At 39.4% G+C, this 18,904-nt stretch overlaps 1 protein-coding gene across 6 annotated transcripts in view; it reads right to left on the bottom strand.

Moving 5' to 3' along the window:
• Positions 1–2,084: 2,084 nt before the first annotated feature.
• Vldlr (very low density lipoprotein receptor) overlaps positions 2,085–18,904 on the bottom strand; it is a 32,965-nt gene continuing 16,145 nt past the window's right edge. Inside the window, exons 3-20 of one of the 6 annotated variants that reach the window (XM_015492881.2) lie at positions 17,331–17,453; positions 15,876–15,998; positions 13,805–14,176; positions 13,580–13,702; positions 13,373–13,495; positions 12,578–12,697; positions 12,349–12,474; positions 11,684–11,855; positions 10,841–11,059; positions 9,819–9,937; positions 8,173–8,312; positions 7,708–7,849; positions 6,329–6,475; positions 5,994–6,017; positions 5,395–5,478; positions 4,936–5,016; positions 3,935–4,104; positions 2,085–2,733 (exon numbers count right to left, since the gene is read on the bottom strand). In XM_015492881.2, coding sequence (XP_015348367.1) covers positions 2,698–2,733; positions 3,935–4,104; positions 4,936–5,016; positions 5,395–5,478; positions 5,994–6,017; positions 6,329–6,475; positions 7,708–7,849; positions 8,173–8,312; positions 9,819–9,937; positions 10,841–11,059; positions 11,684–11,855; positions 12,349–12,474; positions 12,578–12,697; positions 13,373–13,495; positions 13,580–13,702; positions 13,805–14,176; positions 15,876–15,998; positions 17,331–17,453 — 2,444 coding nt within the window. In that variant the 3' untranslated portion in view covers positions 2,085–2,697. The remainder of the gene's footprint in view (positions 2,734–3,934; positions 4,105–4,935; positions 5,017–5,394; positions 5,479–5,993; positions 6,018–6,328; positions 6,476–7,707; positions 7,850–8,172; positions 8,313–9,818; positions 9,938–10,840; positions 11,060–11,683; positions 11,856–12,348; positions 12,475–12,577; positions 12,698–13,372; positions 13,496–13,579; positions 13,703–13,804; positions 14,177–15,875; positions 15,999–17,330; positions 17,454–18,904) is intronic. The other 5 variants (XM_048806844.1, XM_048806845.1, XM_048806846.1 and 2 more) reach the window with 5 other exon arrangements.

Genomic DNA, 18,904 nt, shown 5'->3' on the forward strand with positions numbered 1-18,904 from the left:
ATTCCTAAAGTCACTTTCAGTCACTTCATGAAACAAGCTCGTTTAACACCACATATTCTCCCTAGTGTTTAATAAGCTTCAGTATCATTCCTCTTATTTAATTTTCTTCTCCTGCATTAAACTCTAGAGACACAACAAACTTATGCCAACACGTCTCAATAGAATTCCTTAAGATCATCTTTGGGTGATAAAATCCAAGGCACTAGTCCCTCATGAACTATTATTACGTGCTCAATTGATTAGCAGTCTGGCCATATAATTACTTTTATCTCAATAGATTTGGTTAGTTTGTTGTTTTCAAAAGAGTTTGCACCTCTCATAATTTCTTAAGTTAGGTACAATGAGATGTATCTTGGATTTTTATTGAGAATAAGGTTAAAGAGAGAGAGAGAGAGAGAGAGAGAGAGAGAGAGAGAGAGAGAGAGATAACCTTAGACTCTTTCTGGGTTGGAAATTGGTACCCAGAACCTGAAAGATGACACTGGAGATTGGAATTCTACAGAAGGTGATATTGAATAATATTTTATTTGCAAAAACTATGACTTTGGGTCTTGTAGTTGATTACTATTGTGTCGCCTCATAAAAGAGGAAAGAAAACACAGGTATCTTTAAGCTTCTAAAAGCAAACCTGGTAGTATGCCAATTAAAAAATTAATCAGTGGATTTGGATCACAGTGGGATCAAACACCAAAGAAATGGCCTTCAGAGTTTAGATAGGATGAATGCTGACCTACTTACCAAATAGGCAGTACACCGTTCTCTATCACCAGGCCACATTCTGTGTGCTCACTGTACCTTCTGAAGTTGATAGCAGACAGTCCTACCATGACCATGATAGCCTTTGCCTTTTACATGCTTGACTTCCACACCTCCCACTAAACAAAGGCCCCAAATCTGTTCTTTCTCTTTCTGTCCATTTGAACAGAATCACAAGGGAGCATCCACGAAATGACGAATCCACTTCCCCTTCCTCTAGTATTATTGATCTCCTTTCCTAAGCCAAAAACAAAAATGGTAACTGCCTTATATTCCATATATAAGTGAAATATGAGACCCTCACCAATCCATTTAGTTTCTCAAAACATCTTCTATTCATTCTCTTGCTACTGTGTTGGTCACTTAGTCCCAGAGGGATTGCTGCACCTTCCACTGTCGACTCCCCACTCTTGTTGGACGTAGAGCAGCCTCTCAGTGCTTCATGCCTTACATATCTCTTTGCTTCCAGGCATCTTGAGATTTCAGGGGAAGGACGCGATGACCAACCTGATGGAAGATTCACTAAGCTCCCCATGGTCCTTTTTCTTCTTTCCAAACTCTTTTTCTGGTCTTCATACTAAAAGTTCTGGAAGGTGCCCATAGATGAAATCTGTCCTATGCCAGGTAGGCTGACAATTTTGAAGACGCTTTAATTATATTCCCCCACAAAAAAACACATTAGAACAGAGGTTTTCAACTTCAGTTTACATGAGCATCGGCACAAGAGTTTGTTCCAGGTTCCTGGAACCCACCCCTAGAGTTTCTGCTTCAGTAGATCTGGGTTTGGGTCTAAGGATCTGCATTTCTACTGTTTTCAAATGATGCTGATGCTGCTGTTCCTAGACTCACACTGAGAAACACCATCTTAGATTGTTCAAGAGTGGCACTGCTTATTTATTATACCCCTCAGCCATCTTCATGGGATGATAACAGGCTTTTTATAAGAGAGGTCCCCCCTATGCCTTGGAAGGCACTTGTCCTTGACCCATAGATAACAACAGAACACGGAAAACAGAGACTTAAGTATGAAGTAAAAGAATTCATAGAAATCTTAGCTCATGTTTGTAGATAAGGAGACAGATTAATGAAAAAAGGAACTCTTTTGTAAGCAAGAATAAAGTTATTTTTACAAAATAAGAAATATTTGGGGATAATACATCAAATGGTACTGTATTCTTTAGTTAGTACTTGGTTGTAAGATAAAGTAGCTCAATTACAGGCTTAGTTACACATGATAGAGAACTGTGGCTCCTAGATTCAGTTAGAACACTTGACACTACTCAGGCTGTTTACATCAAGCAGTTCATCTGAGAGGAATAGGCACAAACCATGGTTAAGCTGCTTGGTTTAATTTTTTAGCACTTGAAAAAAAATGTACAGTAGTTTGAACACTCAGTCTTTGCAAACCTCCATTGAGGTCAAAGATTTCATTCATACGTACAAAATTAGTTTACAAATTTTTTGGCAATTTCATCTTAGTAACCCGTTTTATCCTATTGCCATTGTCCCAACCATTGAAAAAGTTTACAATAATTTACATAGAAATATTTTCAAAGTGCTTAAGAATAGTGATTGTTCTCTGGGATATTTACAGGTGGCCTATACAATGTATGTACAGGTGGTATACACTATAGCACAAGTTTCATCGCTGGAATATGGCTTTCTAGGGAAAGTGCATATTTGGCCAGAGGTGGCAATACTGTCTAGAAATTCAAGGGTTACAGATACTTGGTAACCACATCCAAAGCTGAAGTAGAATGTGGACAAGAATATTTACAAAAGTCATATAAAAATGGTCAAGTACACAAGCTTGATCCACGCAAAGAGATCTTGATAATCTTCCAGACAGGAGGAAGAGAGACTTCAGCTGCTGGCTTGGTTACCATTCCGAAGTGGGGCATTATTGGTTTATACCTTAGAGGTTGAGACTGGTCTCAGAAGTCAAGCTAGATCATCATCTGTGCTTACAACTGATATCTGTGGAAAAATAAAAATGTTTAGAATGAACTTGGTGATTACTCACTGGTTGTAACTCTAGTCTCTAAAACGGGCTTTCTTTGTTTTTGGGCTGGTCAGAGACCAAAGTTCTTAGTAGGAAAGCCAGGTACAAAACATGATTAAGTTGTAGCACTCATGCATTTAACTTGAATTAAACTCCTAATCTGAAAATTTGAAATTCAAATTGCTCTAAAATCTGGAATTTTGTGAGCACTGACATAACACTGCAAATGGAAAATTCCACCTGACCTCGCATGAGAGGATTGCAGTCAAAATGAACACACGCTAAGAATATTGCACAAAATTACTTTCAGGCTATGTGTATAGGGTATACATGGGATATAAATGGATTTTGAGTTCAGACATGGGTCTATCCCCAACATAATCTCATTATGAATATGAAGATATTCCAATTTCTGAAAAAACTCAACATTCAAATCAGTTCTGATTTGAAGTATTTTGCATAAGGAATACTCAACTTATACATACTTGGTAGACAGTGAAAATAGCATTATTTATTCTGGCTTTTCTACATAATGGTCATAATAATGCTTGGAAAATAGTGTGAGAAGACACATGTATGCCCTGAATTGACCATTACCTGTTTCACCAGAAAGCTTGGAGGGGAGTACTCAGCACATGTTTTGTTTATCCTGTTCCCTAAGTTCCCATAATGATATGGGTTCCACCTGAAGAACAAGTGAGTGACTCTACTGCTGAAGGAAAAACTAGCTATACTTGGTGGAATGGGGTACTTTATAAGTAAACCATCTAGTAGTATTTTGGCTAAGTGAATCTTACCCAATACCCTGACTTCAAGTCATTTTCCTTATAGGTAATCCCTATGCATGAGTTACTAATTTGCTTTTAGGTGTCCAGTAGGCAAGGAGCTACTTGGTTTGTACTAATATTTACATGTCATTTCTGTAACTAAAAATATCTCAAATATTATAGTGATGACCTTGGGTTGACCTGCTTGCTATCCTGCATGGGTGAGATGCTTATTAACTTATTAACTTACAAGCTAGTCTGTCTGATATCTGGTAGTGGATGAAATTTTTGGTGGTTCCATGATCCTAAGGCCCTTCTTAGCCTAGATAGCTTGAGCTCAAGTTTTGGTCTCCTTTTCAAAAAAGTCTCACTTTAAGCTATGGTATAGAAAGACACAAAGCTGACTTACTGCTGGGTACGTGTGTCCAACAGAAGCACTGTGTCTACCAATGTCTATTGAGAGGTCCTCTTCAGTGGTCTTCAAGTACACAGGGTTATCAAAGTTCATGCTTTTCATGTTCTTGTGTTGCCAATTCCTCCACATCAAGTAGCCACCTACTGCCGCCATCACCAATAGCACTGAAAAAGTTAGAGGGTGACTAAATGAGGTTTAGTTTCAGAACACATAGGAAAGGCAATATTCAGGGATCCATGATAACCAACTTTAATAAGTTTCATGTTTTAGGGAACTGGGACAACTAGAAATTGGAATATATATGAGCCAGGGGTTTGAAATAAGATCACCTTAGTGGGTTGTAGTATTCTAAACACTAAGCTAGTCACAACCATCCTTGCAAGTGTAGAGTCCTGGGCCCCACTCCCAGGAAGACTAAATTAAAATTGCAGAGGCTTCTGGAGAGCTATTCAGGGGTTCTGGTGTGTTAGGCAATGTTGAAATCCAATAATCTAAGACAAAGAGGCCATTTATGCAAAGTGCCTTAGAATTCATATGTCTTATAACAGCTTCATAGGACTTATAGAATATAAACTAAAAGTAGTTAAGGATTCTCTGGGTTTCTCCTGAAGAAAGAATTTAAGCATTTGTGCATCTCATCTGCATAAAGCATTATGCATATTTCAAAGGAGAATAGAACAGAACTCTTATTAAAGGGACTTATTGTGAATGAGGATAACAGGCTAAAGTAGAAACTCTAAAGTAGAAATCAATAAACACCTTTCATGAAATTATTGAACATCAGCATTTCCTGTTACTGTACTAAGGAAACCAATGTATAGAAAATATGGACTCTGTGTGTACCAGGTGGGGAAAGAGAGTAAGAATAAATCAGTGTCACAAATTCTATGGCAACCTAAGAGGCCATGGGAAGGAGGCTCTAAATAAATGAGCACTGTTGTTCATCAGGTGTCTAAGATGTTCATCAGATCTCCAAGTGAAGGGAATCTACTTACAGAGAGGAAGGATGGCCCAGGCAGCAGATGTTCCTTTTGGGGGAACACTGACCTCTGATACTGCTGTGGTCACATTGATCCCTATAGGAGAATAAAATCAATCAGTTTACAAGAGTCTGATTTCAGACTTGGAAATTTACCCATCAGGTAGAAGCCTCATACCTTTGCAACCAAAATCAATGTTTAGTAACTAAAATAATGGAATACCAGGAACAACTCTGGCCTAGGAGTATTTCAGTCACAGGCTGGAGGAGCCATTTCATTCATAATTCTATAATAGAAGCATTACTAAGTCAGGCAGATCTAGGATATGCAGGTTCTAAGTCTTTAGAGTTTAAATATAGGTTACCAATCAGGGGCAGAACTAGTAGTTAAAGGCTGCATTAATTATGTACACTATGGATATAAAGAGTGTGGCTGTTAGTGGAGATTAACAGTTTGTAGTACTGAACCCAATACCTCCAGGAACTAGTCCACTCGTTGGTGGAATTTCTTTTGTGTTGGCATCTTTTGTCTCACTGTAAGCCACAGTAGTTGAAGTACCTGGATTACAAAAACCAAGAACCTGGGTAATGCCCAGGTTCCCAAATGGCTAGCAGTTTACTGTAGACAAGCCATGCAAGAGGTTATTGTAACATCAAGTGAAATAGATGTATGTGTCCAACTTGAGAGAAATAGTAGCCTTCATGCAAAAACAGAAGTACATGAAGCTTTGGGTAGAACAGTTTGCATATGGAATACGACAATTCAAAAAGATGCACAGCCACACTTAACCCCCGTCAGTAATACCCAGGCTCCTGGAAGTTGCAAGATGTGTTCTCAAGATGCTCTGATGTACTAGGCCTACCAGATGGTCCTGCAGCTATTTTCTCAATAAAGTCTGTCATGACCCAGAATTAAGCTAATAAAAGCCTCGTCATATTCCTTGCTCACAACAAGCAAGTTTAATTTGTTACTTAATCAAAAACCAAGAACAGAGGATTAACATGCAAGTTCAGTATGAATTTAAACCAGTGTCACCCACTGAGGCTACAGGTTTCCTGTAACCATGGACTTACTTAAGAATAATTGCAGTGTGCCTTCTGTGGAGGAAAACATTAAGACTTTAATTACCTTCCAGTTGACTAGCTCAGTACTGGTACAGTGTTAACTGGCACAAATTGGTATGAGATACATTGACACCTTGTCACCTATAAATTTATCTAATGTTGAAATAGGTTACAGGTCAGTTCTGAAGTTCTGAGGTGAACATGTGGCATGCAACAGTAGCACATGTCTGATCTATTTCAAGGGTTAGGTAAAACAGAATTCTTAAAATCCAGGCCAGTTTTTATAGATAGTGTCTTATTCCTTTTGTATGTACTGCTTGTGGTCAAAATGCAAAAAGCCTTACTTTGGCACTCTCGTCCATTTTCCTCTAGATTGTAGCCATTGGGACAGGAACAGGTATACTTTGGAGAGTGATCATTAATCTGTGGTGCTGGCAGGCATAGGTATTCACATCCTCCATTCTCCATATCTTCTTCACACCAATTTTTACCTAGTCGAAAATAAAATCCTTTAGAATAGGAATTCAAGTGCTTTCTTTCTCCATGGAGCTTAAACTTGCTTACTCTGTCAAAGCTTCAAGACCAGTAAATGAATAGTATCAGGGCACAGGCAGCATGCTCTAAGGACACCAGATTCTAAGAGGTTCCTTGAGTGCAGAATATGACTTATGTCTTCAACAGGCAGGTCTTGGAAGGAGGCAAGGAAGGGAGATGAAGTTCTCACTGTCTGTCTGTCTTGCAGCGCTGGGAATTGAACCTTGGCATTGAACATGCTAGGTATGTCCCCAGCTAGGTATGTCACTATTTGTCCATATCAGGAGAAGACCAAGTATGTTCTCCTGGTTTTACCTTGACTTGCTCTTATACAGTGGAAGGAAAGTTTGAGTTTTCATTTAGATAGATGAGCTGAGCATTTCAAACAGGAGAAAATATGGAATATGGCCAGATGTGTTTGAGGATCTGCACAATCTTATGTGTCACAGGAGGAAGGTAGGTGTTATAGGTTGAACTGCATCCCTGTCTAAAATTTGTATGTTGAAATCCTCACCTCCAGGACCTGAGTATGTGACCTTAGAGGCAAGGCCTTTACAGAGATAACCAAGCTGAGGTCATCAGGTGGTCCCTCATTCGATATAACTGTGTCCTTCTTAGAAGAGGAAATTGAGACATAGGCTTGTGAAGAGGAAAGATGATGTGAAGAGAAGGGGAGAAGATGACCATCTGTAAGCCAAGGAAAAAGACCTGGGGCAGGTCTCCCTCTCACAGCCCTCAAAAGGAACCAACAAGATGCTAGCATCTTGATTTTTGGATTTAAACCTCCAGAATTGTAAGAAAATAAATTTATTGTTTAATAAACCCAATCTGGTGTACTTTGTTAAAGAAACCCCAGAAAACTAGAAGTAGGGAAAGTTTGTGGCACAGAAGCTACTATGGAGACTGGTGCAACAGGCTTAGCAAGAAGGACCAAAGGGGTATGGAAGAATTAGAAACACAAGGTCTGACACTGAGGGTTGAAAGAAAGATGAGGTGACATTCTGAAGCCATTTCCCTAAGAAGGAAGAAATATCAAGTGTGAGGTATCTAAGGTAGAGTGCAGGAGGGCAAAATTTTCATTTCATTTTATAGAAAGTTATAGAGTTGCTCAAGAGCTGCTGACTCCCAGTAGGTTGTGGGTCAGAAGTGACCAATAAGTGACCACTAAGGACTTGTTTCTCTAGGTTACCTGAGGGCTGCACAAGTTCATGATAGACAATGATGTCTTGAGCATCATTAAGGTTGTTGACTAGAGTAGCCAGCTCTGATCCAGTGAATTTATTGGCACCATAAACTGCTTCATTTTCCCCATCTATCCAGTAGACGCGATCCTGAAACAGAGCCCCAACAATTAGCATGCACACCCAGGATTAACAGAAGTCAATTTTTAGGGTCATCATTATTTACTGGCTATCTAATGGACTAAGGTTATTGAATGCTGCTCTGGGACATTAGATGTAAAACTGTAAGAGAAGCAAGTTCAGGTTTCTTGAAGTGCTTTGAGGAATTAGTTTCTAATTTGTACCAGCTTTTAAATGAAAGCAATTTTTCAAGCTGTCCTATACTCTCCTGTCCTTCCCCATCCTTGTTTTTTCTCATCCAAGTGCTATAGTGACTCAAAGGTGGAAACTCAAATGTGAGACACATAGCTTACCTCAAATATTGTTAGTGCAAGAGGATGAGCCAGGAACTCCAGAGACTTCAGTACTATCCTCCGGTCTTGGCCATTCAAATCCACACTGGACAACATGTGCAACTTGGAATCAAGCCAATAGAGGCGGCTTTTTATAAGATCTAGGTAGAAAGATTGACACCATATGATACATAATTATTGCCCTGGCTTACAATTAAAATATCTGAGGAATCTAATATTCTACTTTCATGGTTCCTTCTCCAGCAGGGGTTCTTTTCTTAATGGTTCCCCAAAAGCTTATGAAGAAGCATACAGAATCTGTATTTAGATTCATTTGGGGGGACAAATGAAGACTCTCAAAGTAACTGACTTAAGAAATGTTCCATGACAGAAAGTATTAAGAGGTTAGATGGCCATATGAGGAAATAGCAAAAAGGCTGATTTCTATAACTTGAACTTCCATCTTCCAGAATTGAGAGAAGATATTTTTTGTTATTGTTGTTTAAGCTACCTAATACTCATGTTGTTTCACTATTATGACAGCCTAAGAATATTGAAGCTAAATGAATATATATTATAAATACATATTAAATATATATATAAACATACATAATATATACATATACACCTATATTTTACACACACACACACACACACACACATATATATATAGATATATATATACACATACATAGATGTAATGTATTTTAATTTGGATATAATGAAAATATGCATGAAAAATAATGCACACACTTATTTCTACATATGCCTTCTTATATATTCTTTTTCATTTCACATCTGTATTATATCTGTTATTCTGAGACTTAAATATTTCTGTATTACCACTAATCCAAATTTGAATATCCAAATATTCAGTTAGCAAAACCAATTGACATCCTGTTTATTAACAGAATTTCATCTTCAAAGTCAAAAAGTGGTAAACATATGGATACTTTGTCTTGGAATTTAGCTCATGGTTGACCAAAGAATAGCATGATTAAAAAATGTATTTACTCCTAAAAATAAGGATTGTTGTCTCAAGGTAAAGTATGAAAACTAGCAATTTAAAGTCTATTCAATTGACTTAATTATAACTTTCTACAATGACCATGTTTTTTAAAGTTTACCAATGAATGAAAATGACACATTTAGAATTAAGGAAACCAGCAACTATCAGTCAATAAACTTGTAAAAATCCAAAAATCTAACACAGTTCTACCAAAGTAACCATTATTCCACAAAAATCTCATAAATTTGTCTCTGACAGCAACTTCTAAATGTCACACTTTCTGTCATTTTATATTCAAATGAAAGTGTAAAAGAAAAGAGGTTAGAATTTTATAGTTCTTCTTTAATGAACCAGAAGAAAACTGTTACAAGCCTGTGATTCTAGAAATGCCAAGGCACCTGTGCCCATCATATTCAGTAGAAGAATCTCCAAAAGCAAGATTCCCTGAAATCATGTTTCATGTTAGGCCAAATGAACAGCATTATTATTTTGTTAAGTCTACCATTCCATTTGTGTTGTTCGGGTACTCTCATCTAAGTTCCCTCTATAGAGGAAACTAGAAAAGTCATCTGCTGTAATCCAGAATTTACTATGGAGATAAGTGAAAATGCTATGAAGAGAGTTAAATTTGGTGGGTGAGGAGGAAGGACATACACACCAAGCGTAATCCCATTGGGCCACTGGATATCGGCTGTCACCAGCGGACGTCGGTCAAATCCATTCATTCCTGCTTTTTCTATCTTAGCTGGTTCTCCCCAATCTGACCAGTAAACAAAGCTGGGAAGAGGGAGATCAGAATTATGTCTCAGTAGTGAGAAGGAATATAGTGGTATCTTGAAACAAAAGAAATAGAAAACTCTGGGGATTGATTCTTTAGAGACAAATAGTGAGACTTAAGGATTTAATTTATATTCTGGGTAAATCAAATTTCACCCTAAGAATCTACAAGCTCATTAGTAACTGTGGTAATCGGTATCACTCTGACATTTGAGTTTCAGTCCAAAGTCAAGGCTATGTATTTCCTTTTAAAACACTGAATTATCTCAGAGGAGTAAAAGAATACCCTTAAGTTTTATAGTAGGGGCTGGCTGATTATGTTCTAATGATACTTAGTAAGGAGTAATTGTGATTACTTTAGTTAACTTCCTAAGCTACCTGTCTATGTGACTTAGTGGCAACTTAAGGAAACCCCTCAGCAATATGTTTCTAGAGAGGCATTTGTTTCAACTGAACTTTTAAACAACTTGCACTTTGGAAGCCTTCAGGGACTATGGTTTAAAATCCCAGCATTTCATGCTAGTATTTAAGTTCAATAACTTAGAACTAACCCAGCAAAGTTTTCAGACAATGATGATGATGATGATGATGAGGAGGAGGAGGAGGAGGAGGAGGAGGAGTATAGAAGCTGGGGGGGCATAAGGTTTAAGTCAGAGCTTGTTCTGTAGTCAAAACCAGAAGTACAGTTCCCCTAAGGCCACCCAACAGTCACATGTACAGGAGCCAGAAAGAAAGGACGTGCCATATAGAGGGGCCATCCCAAGGTTGCTCCACCGTGGCACCTCGGACACCTTGAACTGGAAAATTCTTTGTTTCTGATTAATCTTGGGATGTATGAGGAAAGTTCCTGATCTAAGCAGATAGCATCCAAAAGACTGACGATGGCAAACATAGAATACGAACCCAGACAATGGGTCGACGGCTATGGAGGCAGGTTCTCGTAAGTCGGAGTTAAACAGGAACTTCCTCTTGGTTCCGTCTAGGGTAGCTACTGAAATAGTCTTAGAAGCCGCATCAGTCCAGTAGATGGTCTTGTACACCCAATCAACAGCAATGGCTGCAGGATTATAGACATTGTCGATCATTTTAACATGTCTACCAACCTTGTCATCAATTGAGGCACTGAAACAGAATAGGTCACAAGAAATTTAAGAGTTTGACACCATTAGAGCCTGGAGAATGGGCTTTCTGCTTATAAAATGGTCAAGGACTTTATTCAGAAAGAACTCTAGTAACACCACAGCTTACCATTCAAATTATTCAACCATGCTTCTCACTCATGCTAAATTAGTAACATTGTAGGTTTATCTAGTTACTGATACATATTCTATATATGTGCTAAAGTTCTAAGTGAAGCTATTTGTTTCAGTAGCCATCATCTGAGTTTCTAAGTTCCCACTAAGAATCCCATTAAGAAAAGGCTGCTATATCATTTCTATTTATAGTAACAGTGAACTCAGTGAACTGAGTTCTCAATGAACCATAGAGAAAGGAGAGAAAATATGAGAAATTAAGATGTCATCTGCTACAGTTTCACAGCTTTAGCCACCTTTTACCTTACAACAATTAGTTTCTAATTAAGAATGGACAATAATTTAATAGCTAAAGAATCAGTGTTAGATTTAATACTCCCAGATAATTAGATGCTAGATTGGAGCTAGAGATGAGAGAAACCCCTCCAAACCTTCCCACAGGCCAAGTGACAGTGACTTATGCCAAAAGACCAGGAACAGAACTGAAAGTTACCTGAAGATGGCCTTTTGGCTGAGATCAGCCCAGAACAGTTTCTGAGCAGCAATGTCAGCATCAAGAGCTACAGTATTTCTTAGCTGTTCAACAAGTTGGATATATTCTTTTCTCTCCAAGCCAATCTTCCTGATGTCTCTTCTATTAGTGAAGATCAGACTTGGTTCTTTGCCTGAAAGATACAAGTCAGGTGGACTAAATTTTGCTGTAAGATGACAAGGTCTTTCTAATTCACCTCCTCCCAGCAGAGGAGCAATTGCAAAGCAACTATAATACTGAACACCTCGGTAGCCCCTGGTCCAAAGTTCCTGCCCTGGGGACCTGCTGGTGCTTCCTACTGTTTCGGAAGGCGGTCTAGGGTTTAGCATTCCACACAAGGTGGCTAACGAAAGGTTACTTATTTGAATTGCACTTAGTTTCAGAAGCAGAAAGTAAGCAAATATGGTAAGAATTCATGATGCCATATGCAAAAGGAATGACCAAGGCAGACGTGTGAGGAGATGGTCTGCTATGTAACCTAGCCTACTGCACTAGGAGTTTAGTAGCATTGCTCTCCAGTACTATTCAGTTTTGTATTTGGTGTGACTGTTGCAGCCACTGGTTGTACCTTTTATAAGCACTTACTTATAAAGGTACCAGAGCAACACCAGTCCAAGTCCATTTACCTACTGCCTTGCACACGCCAGTGGCAAGATCCATTTGATAGCCACGACTACATTCACACTTGTAACCGCCTTTTAGGTTGATACAAATTTGACTGCAGATTCCCGGATTTTGGCATTCATCAATATCTAGGAGGGAAATTAGAATTAGTTTTGCTGTTCCTATGCCTTGCTAGATGTATTCTGCCCTTTCCCATCTCCCCGGGGGACTAGAATCTCTTCTTCAACTCACCTCCACAGGTTTTCCTATCTATCAGTTCAAACCCAGCTGCACAGTCACATTCGTAGCCTATAACTAGGTCTTTGCAGATATGGGAACATCCACCATTATTTACCAAGCATTCATTGACATCTGAAATAAAAATGTAGCAAAGTCACTTGACAACTTATTCTCAATTGATATTTACCCTACTCACTTAAAATTCAGGCTTTGTGATAACTGTTTAGTTGGCTTCACCAGACTCATGATTTTTCTAAGATTTAATTATTTGTTTTATAGTTATGCATCTTAGGGTGGATAGAGGGAAATGGCAACCCAATATCCCTGGCAAGTTATCAGTTAAACAGTATTTAGTCAAGTTTCTCTATTGCCCATCAATTATCCTTTTTTTGGGGGGGTATTGGGGATTGAAACCAAGGGCACTTAACCACTGAGCCACATCCCCAGCCCTTTCCCCTTTCTATTTAGTTTTACTTTGAGACAGGGTCTCATTAAGTTGCTTAGGGTTTTGCTAAGTTACTTAATCTGGCTTTGAACTCATGATCCTCCTGCCTAGGCCTCTGAAGCACTGGGATTACAGGTGTGTGCCACTGTGCCTGCCCAGTTATTTTTAAGGGGGCTAAACTACAAATTTGTCTGTCACTGCCTGGATTTTCAAATCATAAAACTTAACCCTCAAGCCTAACAATTCAATTAAATTATAGTTCATTAAAAGTTTAACCAGTCATCATGCAGGATCCAAACAGCATTAGCACTATGGATTGAATCAAACTGCCCACTCTGTCCTTGAGCAACCCCTTCACTTACGACATTCTTTCAGGGGCTCATCACTCCAGTCTCTGCAGTCCTGCTCCTGGTTACACACTTTGCTGATGTCTATACATTCCCCACTTCTGCACTTGAATTTTCCAGGGCCCAAGCACTGATTGACTACAACAAGAAACAGAAGAGAGGTTCCATTAGTGGATCTAAGCTAAGCAATCCCTTGCCTAACCAACCCCCCAAAACCCTTACCATTTTTGCAGTTGACTTCATCAGAACCATCAACACAGTCTCGGATGCCATTACACTGCCTGCTGCCATGGATACAGCCGCCATCCTCACATTCAAATTGGTCAGGTCTGCAGGTTCGAGAAGCTACAAAAGGAGGAAACACAAAGGAATGAAGCTGGTCAAACTATCCCCAGTTGATATATGGAAGAAAACTGACCATGCCCTGTAGATAAGAAAGCTACTTACGACAGTTGACCTCATCACTACCATCTTTGCAGTCGGGGTCCCCATCACATCGCCATTTCTTGTGGATGCACTCGCCAGAGCCACATTGGATCTCGCTGGCCGGGCACTTGGTGTGTATAACAGGCTGGCGGCCACACTGCTCAAGGGACTCATCTGACTGGTCCGAACAGTCTGCATCATCATCACATACCCAGCTAATGGGGATGCAGGAGGAGGTGCTGCACTGGAACTCATGGGCACCGCAGGTAGGTGGGGCACAGTCCAGCTCATCGCTGCCATCATTACAGTCATCCTGGCCATTGCACACAAAGTTCCTGGAGATGCAGCGACCACTGGAGCAAGTGAACTCATCTGGGCTACATGTTATGTTGCCTAATAAGAGAGGAGATGCCCCATTGAAAGCACTTCAGCATTGCTCTTTTGACAAGACTCTTATCCAAAAAAGCAACTATATTGATTTTTGATCATTAATTTTAGCTTCCAAGCTTAACTTAAAAGCTATAGCTGAGTTATATTAAGAATAAGTTCTTAAAGTTTGAAGAAACAGTCTCACCATGTTAAAAAAAGTATTCAGGCATACTATGAATAAGTTAAGAACAGAAATAAAGGACCAAGAAAATAGTTGAAGACTAGAAATTATTTTTGACATGAGAACCACAATTGACTCTTAGTGGGACAGGGATCAAAAATTTAAACTGTTGTAAGAGATTTCATTTTGGAAGGCAGAGATTAAATTACACCTAAATTAAATTATAATGCATGTCAGGGCCAGGTTACACAGCATGCATTATGTAAACAGGTAACACAATACAGTAAGCATTAAGACATTATCACCAAAAAGAAGTAAGCCATACACCACTATACATTGTTTCTTCTTCTTCTTCTTTTTTTTTTTTTTTTTGGTCCTTTAAATGAGGATCAACAATAATAAAGCTTAAACACTTTCAATTTTTAAAAGTCATTGCTATGGCTAGAAACACAATCTGGCAACAAGGTATGCTAATAATGATAAGCTAATCATATTAGCCAGTTTGTACTTTGACTTAAAATTCCTGCCAAACAGATAAAGGCCACAATTTGGTGGTGATTGGAATGGAGACCACGACTCTCTTGGGAAGCAATGTCTCAATTTGTGAGGGAAACACTTGGCAGCTCCAGGGCTTACCAGTGTATAAAGCTCTGAATTCTAGGATTGAACACTAAAACTCATTGGACTAGGTGCAGTGGCATTGACCTCAGGAGGTGACTTCTCCATGCAGGTCTGGCATTTCAACTGCCAGGGCCTGTATACTCCCTGGTCTAGTACTGCATCGGTAGGCCACACTCATCAGACTCAGGAGCTGTAGGTCTTAGAGGCCATATAAAAAGGGCGGTAGGTTGAAAGAACACTCAAAGCAATGTTTGTTCAACCTAGAGATTTTCCCAGGGCCTCACCTGTAACATGTAGTATTTCATAGATTTTCCAAGAACTGAAACATGAAAGAATAGGAAAAAGAGATAGCTTTCAGAGATAGGAACTGTGACAGGAGATAAGGATTGGGTGGAATTTTCTTCAGGAATTTCCTAGCAACAATGTTAATTTATGCCTCTCTGCCACCTTAACTTTGGGAAAAATTGTAACAGAATCTAGCCTGGGGATAAAAAATGCTTGTATAATACTCAAGGAATTTTTTTTAATTCCAATAAGCCAATCTAGTTAAGACCTATGAATGTGTTTGCTGACCCTACTCACCTTACAGTTTTATTGAGCCAAAGTGAGGAAGGTCTATGAATTACTATAACAGAGCCAAAAGCTCACACGATTGCTGCTTCCCTGAGCTACTGCTACATATAAGTGCCCTGTTACCTTCTTATTTCTATTTTCCTAAAAGAAATACCACACGATAGCTAGTTACCATGAGAATGGCTTTCAGAATTTTAGGGCAGTTATGAAGGACAAGGATTGAGCAGATAGTGAAGTCACTGAAAAGTGAGTCAATGTAAGTCTTCATGCTTAATTTCACTTCCCTTGCCCACCCTTCTTTGAGGAAAAGGGTCTTTGGGATATGCCACTGCACACTGATCTTCTTACCACAGTTTTCTTCATCTTCTCCACTGTCACAATCATTTTCACCATCACATCTCCAGGACACTGGGATACACTGAGTAGAACGGGCGCCACAGCTGATTTCATTTATGCGGCATGTTCTCATATCTGTTGATGATATACAGTCTCAAAAGAGCCTCAAAACCGATCAGTGCAAAGCTGTGCTCCTGCACTGCCTGGAAGTGTAACACCTGTACCTTGGTGGCCTGGCACACTGGGCAGATCCTTCGCCAGCTCTATTCCTTAGAAGCCGTGCCAACCAATGCCACCTGGCAGTGCACCTGAGAACCTTGACCATGTCACTCCTTCAAGGCTCCATGGTGTGCTCAATTCTGGATTTTGTTTTACTTGGCATGGTTAGGTTGATTGGCTGGCCTGTTCCTAGGCCATATTTATCTCCTGGATATGAAGTGGGCATACAGATACTGTCACCTAACCCCACTTCATCAAAGGCCAGATGGACTAATACCTATGAAACCGTCCATGGCCTAGGCTCCCTGATAAGCCTCCATCACAGTATCCATTGGATCTACATCTTGCAAAGTAGGAATAAGCCCTAATTCTTGACTTTACCAGGTTGTCCTTCACTAACATTTGAGGCTGAATCTTTGTAAAGCCTGTCTTGAACTCATCTGCTTTAACTAATATCATAATCATTCTCCTCGCTTCATGCCTAAAAAATTGTGAGTCTCAGCATAAGTTGTTTTTTTTTCCCCCATCATCATATTCTGGACCTAAATTTTGTTCATGTTGATCCTTCCTTTTTCTGTGTCTGCAGATCTCTGCCTTACATGAATTCTAAGACTTTCTTTACCTTGACATTCAAACGATGCCAATTATATGATCACAAACCATCATCCTCTATGGTCTTAGACTTTCCCCTGAATATCAGCCTACAGACAAAGATGTACATTTGCATGTCTATGATGTTTCTTTAAGAACAAGCTATAAGGTCCCTGCTTAGCAACTACAAGTGACAAGTTTGTTAAAAGTCATGAAATCACCGGATTGCTAGTCACCTTGCCCCTTCAGTAACAGCTTTTCTTTCATAATATGAAAAGCTGTGCATCTAAAAGCTTGGCGCACAGGGAACCCTCACGTCTTGACTTAGCTTCCAGGACCAAAGTACCATCTGCTCAGAGTCATTATTATCAAGCATTTGAAAATCTATGCACCTAGTCAAGGAGTTCTTAATCAAATCTGCTGGCTTCCATCTTAAGTGTTCAAGAGTGAAGCTACCCAAGAGAATGTCAGTCTTGTTCTTTACAGGAGACTGATCAACTGTTAATAACTTCAATGACCTTGGAGTCAATTGACCTAAACTTTAAGGCAGGCAAAGGAAAATGAATACCAAGTAGTAGATTAAGCACTTTTTTTTTTTTAAATTATGAAACACAAAACATCTTGGAAGAGTTTAAATCTGAAGCAAATCACACTCACGGCACTGTTCTGGGCTTTCGTCAGAACCATCTTCACAGTCTGGATCCCCATCACACTGCCACCGGTTGGGAACACACTGGCCATTGTTGCACACAAAGTCAGACTCTGCACATGTCTTCTTCACTGCAAAGTTCATTCACAAGTTAAAGTTGAAGCCACTCACCCAAGACCCCGATGATCCTATCTTAGAGCCCCAATTACATTTTGATATATTTCCTTTAAAAGTTAATCTGAGTTGATGGATGCTCAATTGCCAACATTCAGACAACTTTGGAAGACTCATAATATATTTTTTCAGATGAAGGTGTTCATTTGAGAAACTTGGATGATACCAAATTCAAGGAAAGACAAACTTTGTTCATTGTCTTTCAGGCCAGGGACACCTTACAATGAACTTCCTGCCTGTTTGGAATGCTTAGATTAACTAATATTTGTATTCTCTTCATGAATTTCTTCCAAATCATTTGTGTACTGCATAAGTGTCTTGGTTCAAGCCCACTTTCTTTTGCTATAACGGGATACCTGACACTAGGTAGTTTGTAAAGGAAAGAAATATATTTTGGCTGGAAGGTGGCAGTCCAAGAACATGGCACCAGTATCTGCCCAGCTTCTGGTCAGGGCCTCAGTAGAAACATGGAAGGACAAGTGGATGTATGTGGAAAAGGCAAAATACAAGGGGCATCCTTGTTTGTAACAATATGCTCTCTCAGTAACTAACCCAGTCCAGGGAGAAAGGCTCTGTTTTCTCTTAATGACCTAAGTCACTTCTTAAATGTCCCACCACATCTCAGCACGATTACACTGGAAATAAAATTTCAGCATGAGTTTCGGAGGAGTTTCACACCACAAATAAGGACAAGAGTCCTTACCAGATACTAGATCTGCCAGGACCTTGACCCTGAGCTTCACAGGCTACACAACTGTGAGAAATATGTTTCTTTTGTCTATGCCACACAGCCTATGGTATTTTTCTTATAGCTAAGACACTGGTCTAGGGCATCTCTTCATAAAACATGTTTTAGTGTGTGGATAGAAGGTGAAGCCCCAGTGTTGAATACTGTCACCCTTTTTGGTATATAGGGGACAAGGAACTCATCCAATAGAAAAGGGAGAAAATTTAAAGGGAACTATGACAAGAGCTATTTAAAATTCAAGGGAGAAGATATTTTCACCTTCCCAGTCAAGGGGTGGTGTCACATCAACCTGCTAAAAGTCATTGAAGCTGCCAGAGCTAATTCCCATAGCTTACTGCTGGTGTCAAAATAGCCCAAGGCAAGGGGTCAGTCCTATTAATTCTTCCTAGGGCAGGTCCTTCCTCTATGCTTAGGATTATAATGCAGTTCACTGTTCAAGGGGTCACTGTTAATTATGTCAGGAAAATAAGCATGAAAGACTATCCTAAGCAAACCAGGTAGCTTGGTCACCCAAACACAAATGAGCCACAAAGTATGAAACTGTCTTGATAAAGTAGCCAGACAGGATGCCCACAGCTTTTCTTTCTTAGGCTATATTCTTTCCTTGCCTAAGTTCCTATACTTTCTACTTGAGTTTCCTTTTTTTTTGGGGGGGGGGGG

The sequence above is a fragment of the Marmota marmota genome, unplaced genomic scaffold (assembly GCF_001458135.2).
Source record: "Marmota marmota marmota unplaced genomic scaffold, marMar, whole genome shotgun sequence".
Taxonomy (NCBI): domain Eukaryota; kingdom Metazoa; phylum Chordata; class Mammalia; order Rodentia; family Sciuridae; genus Marmota; species Marmota marmota.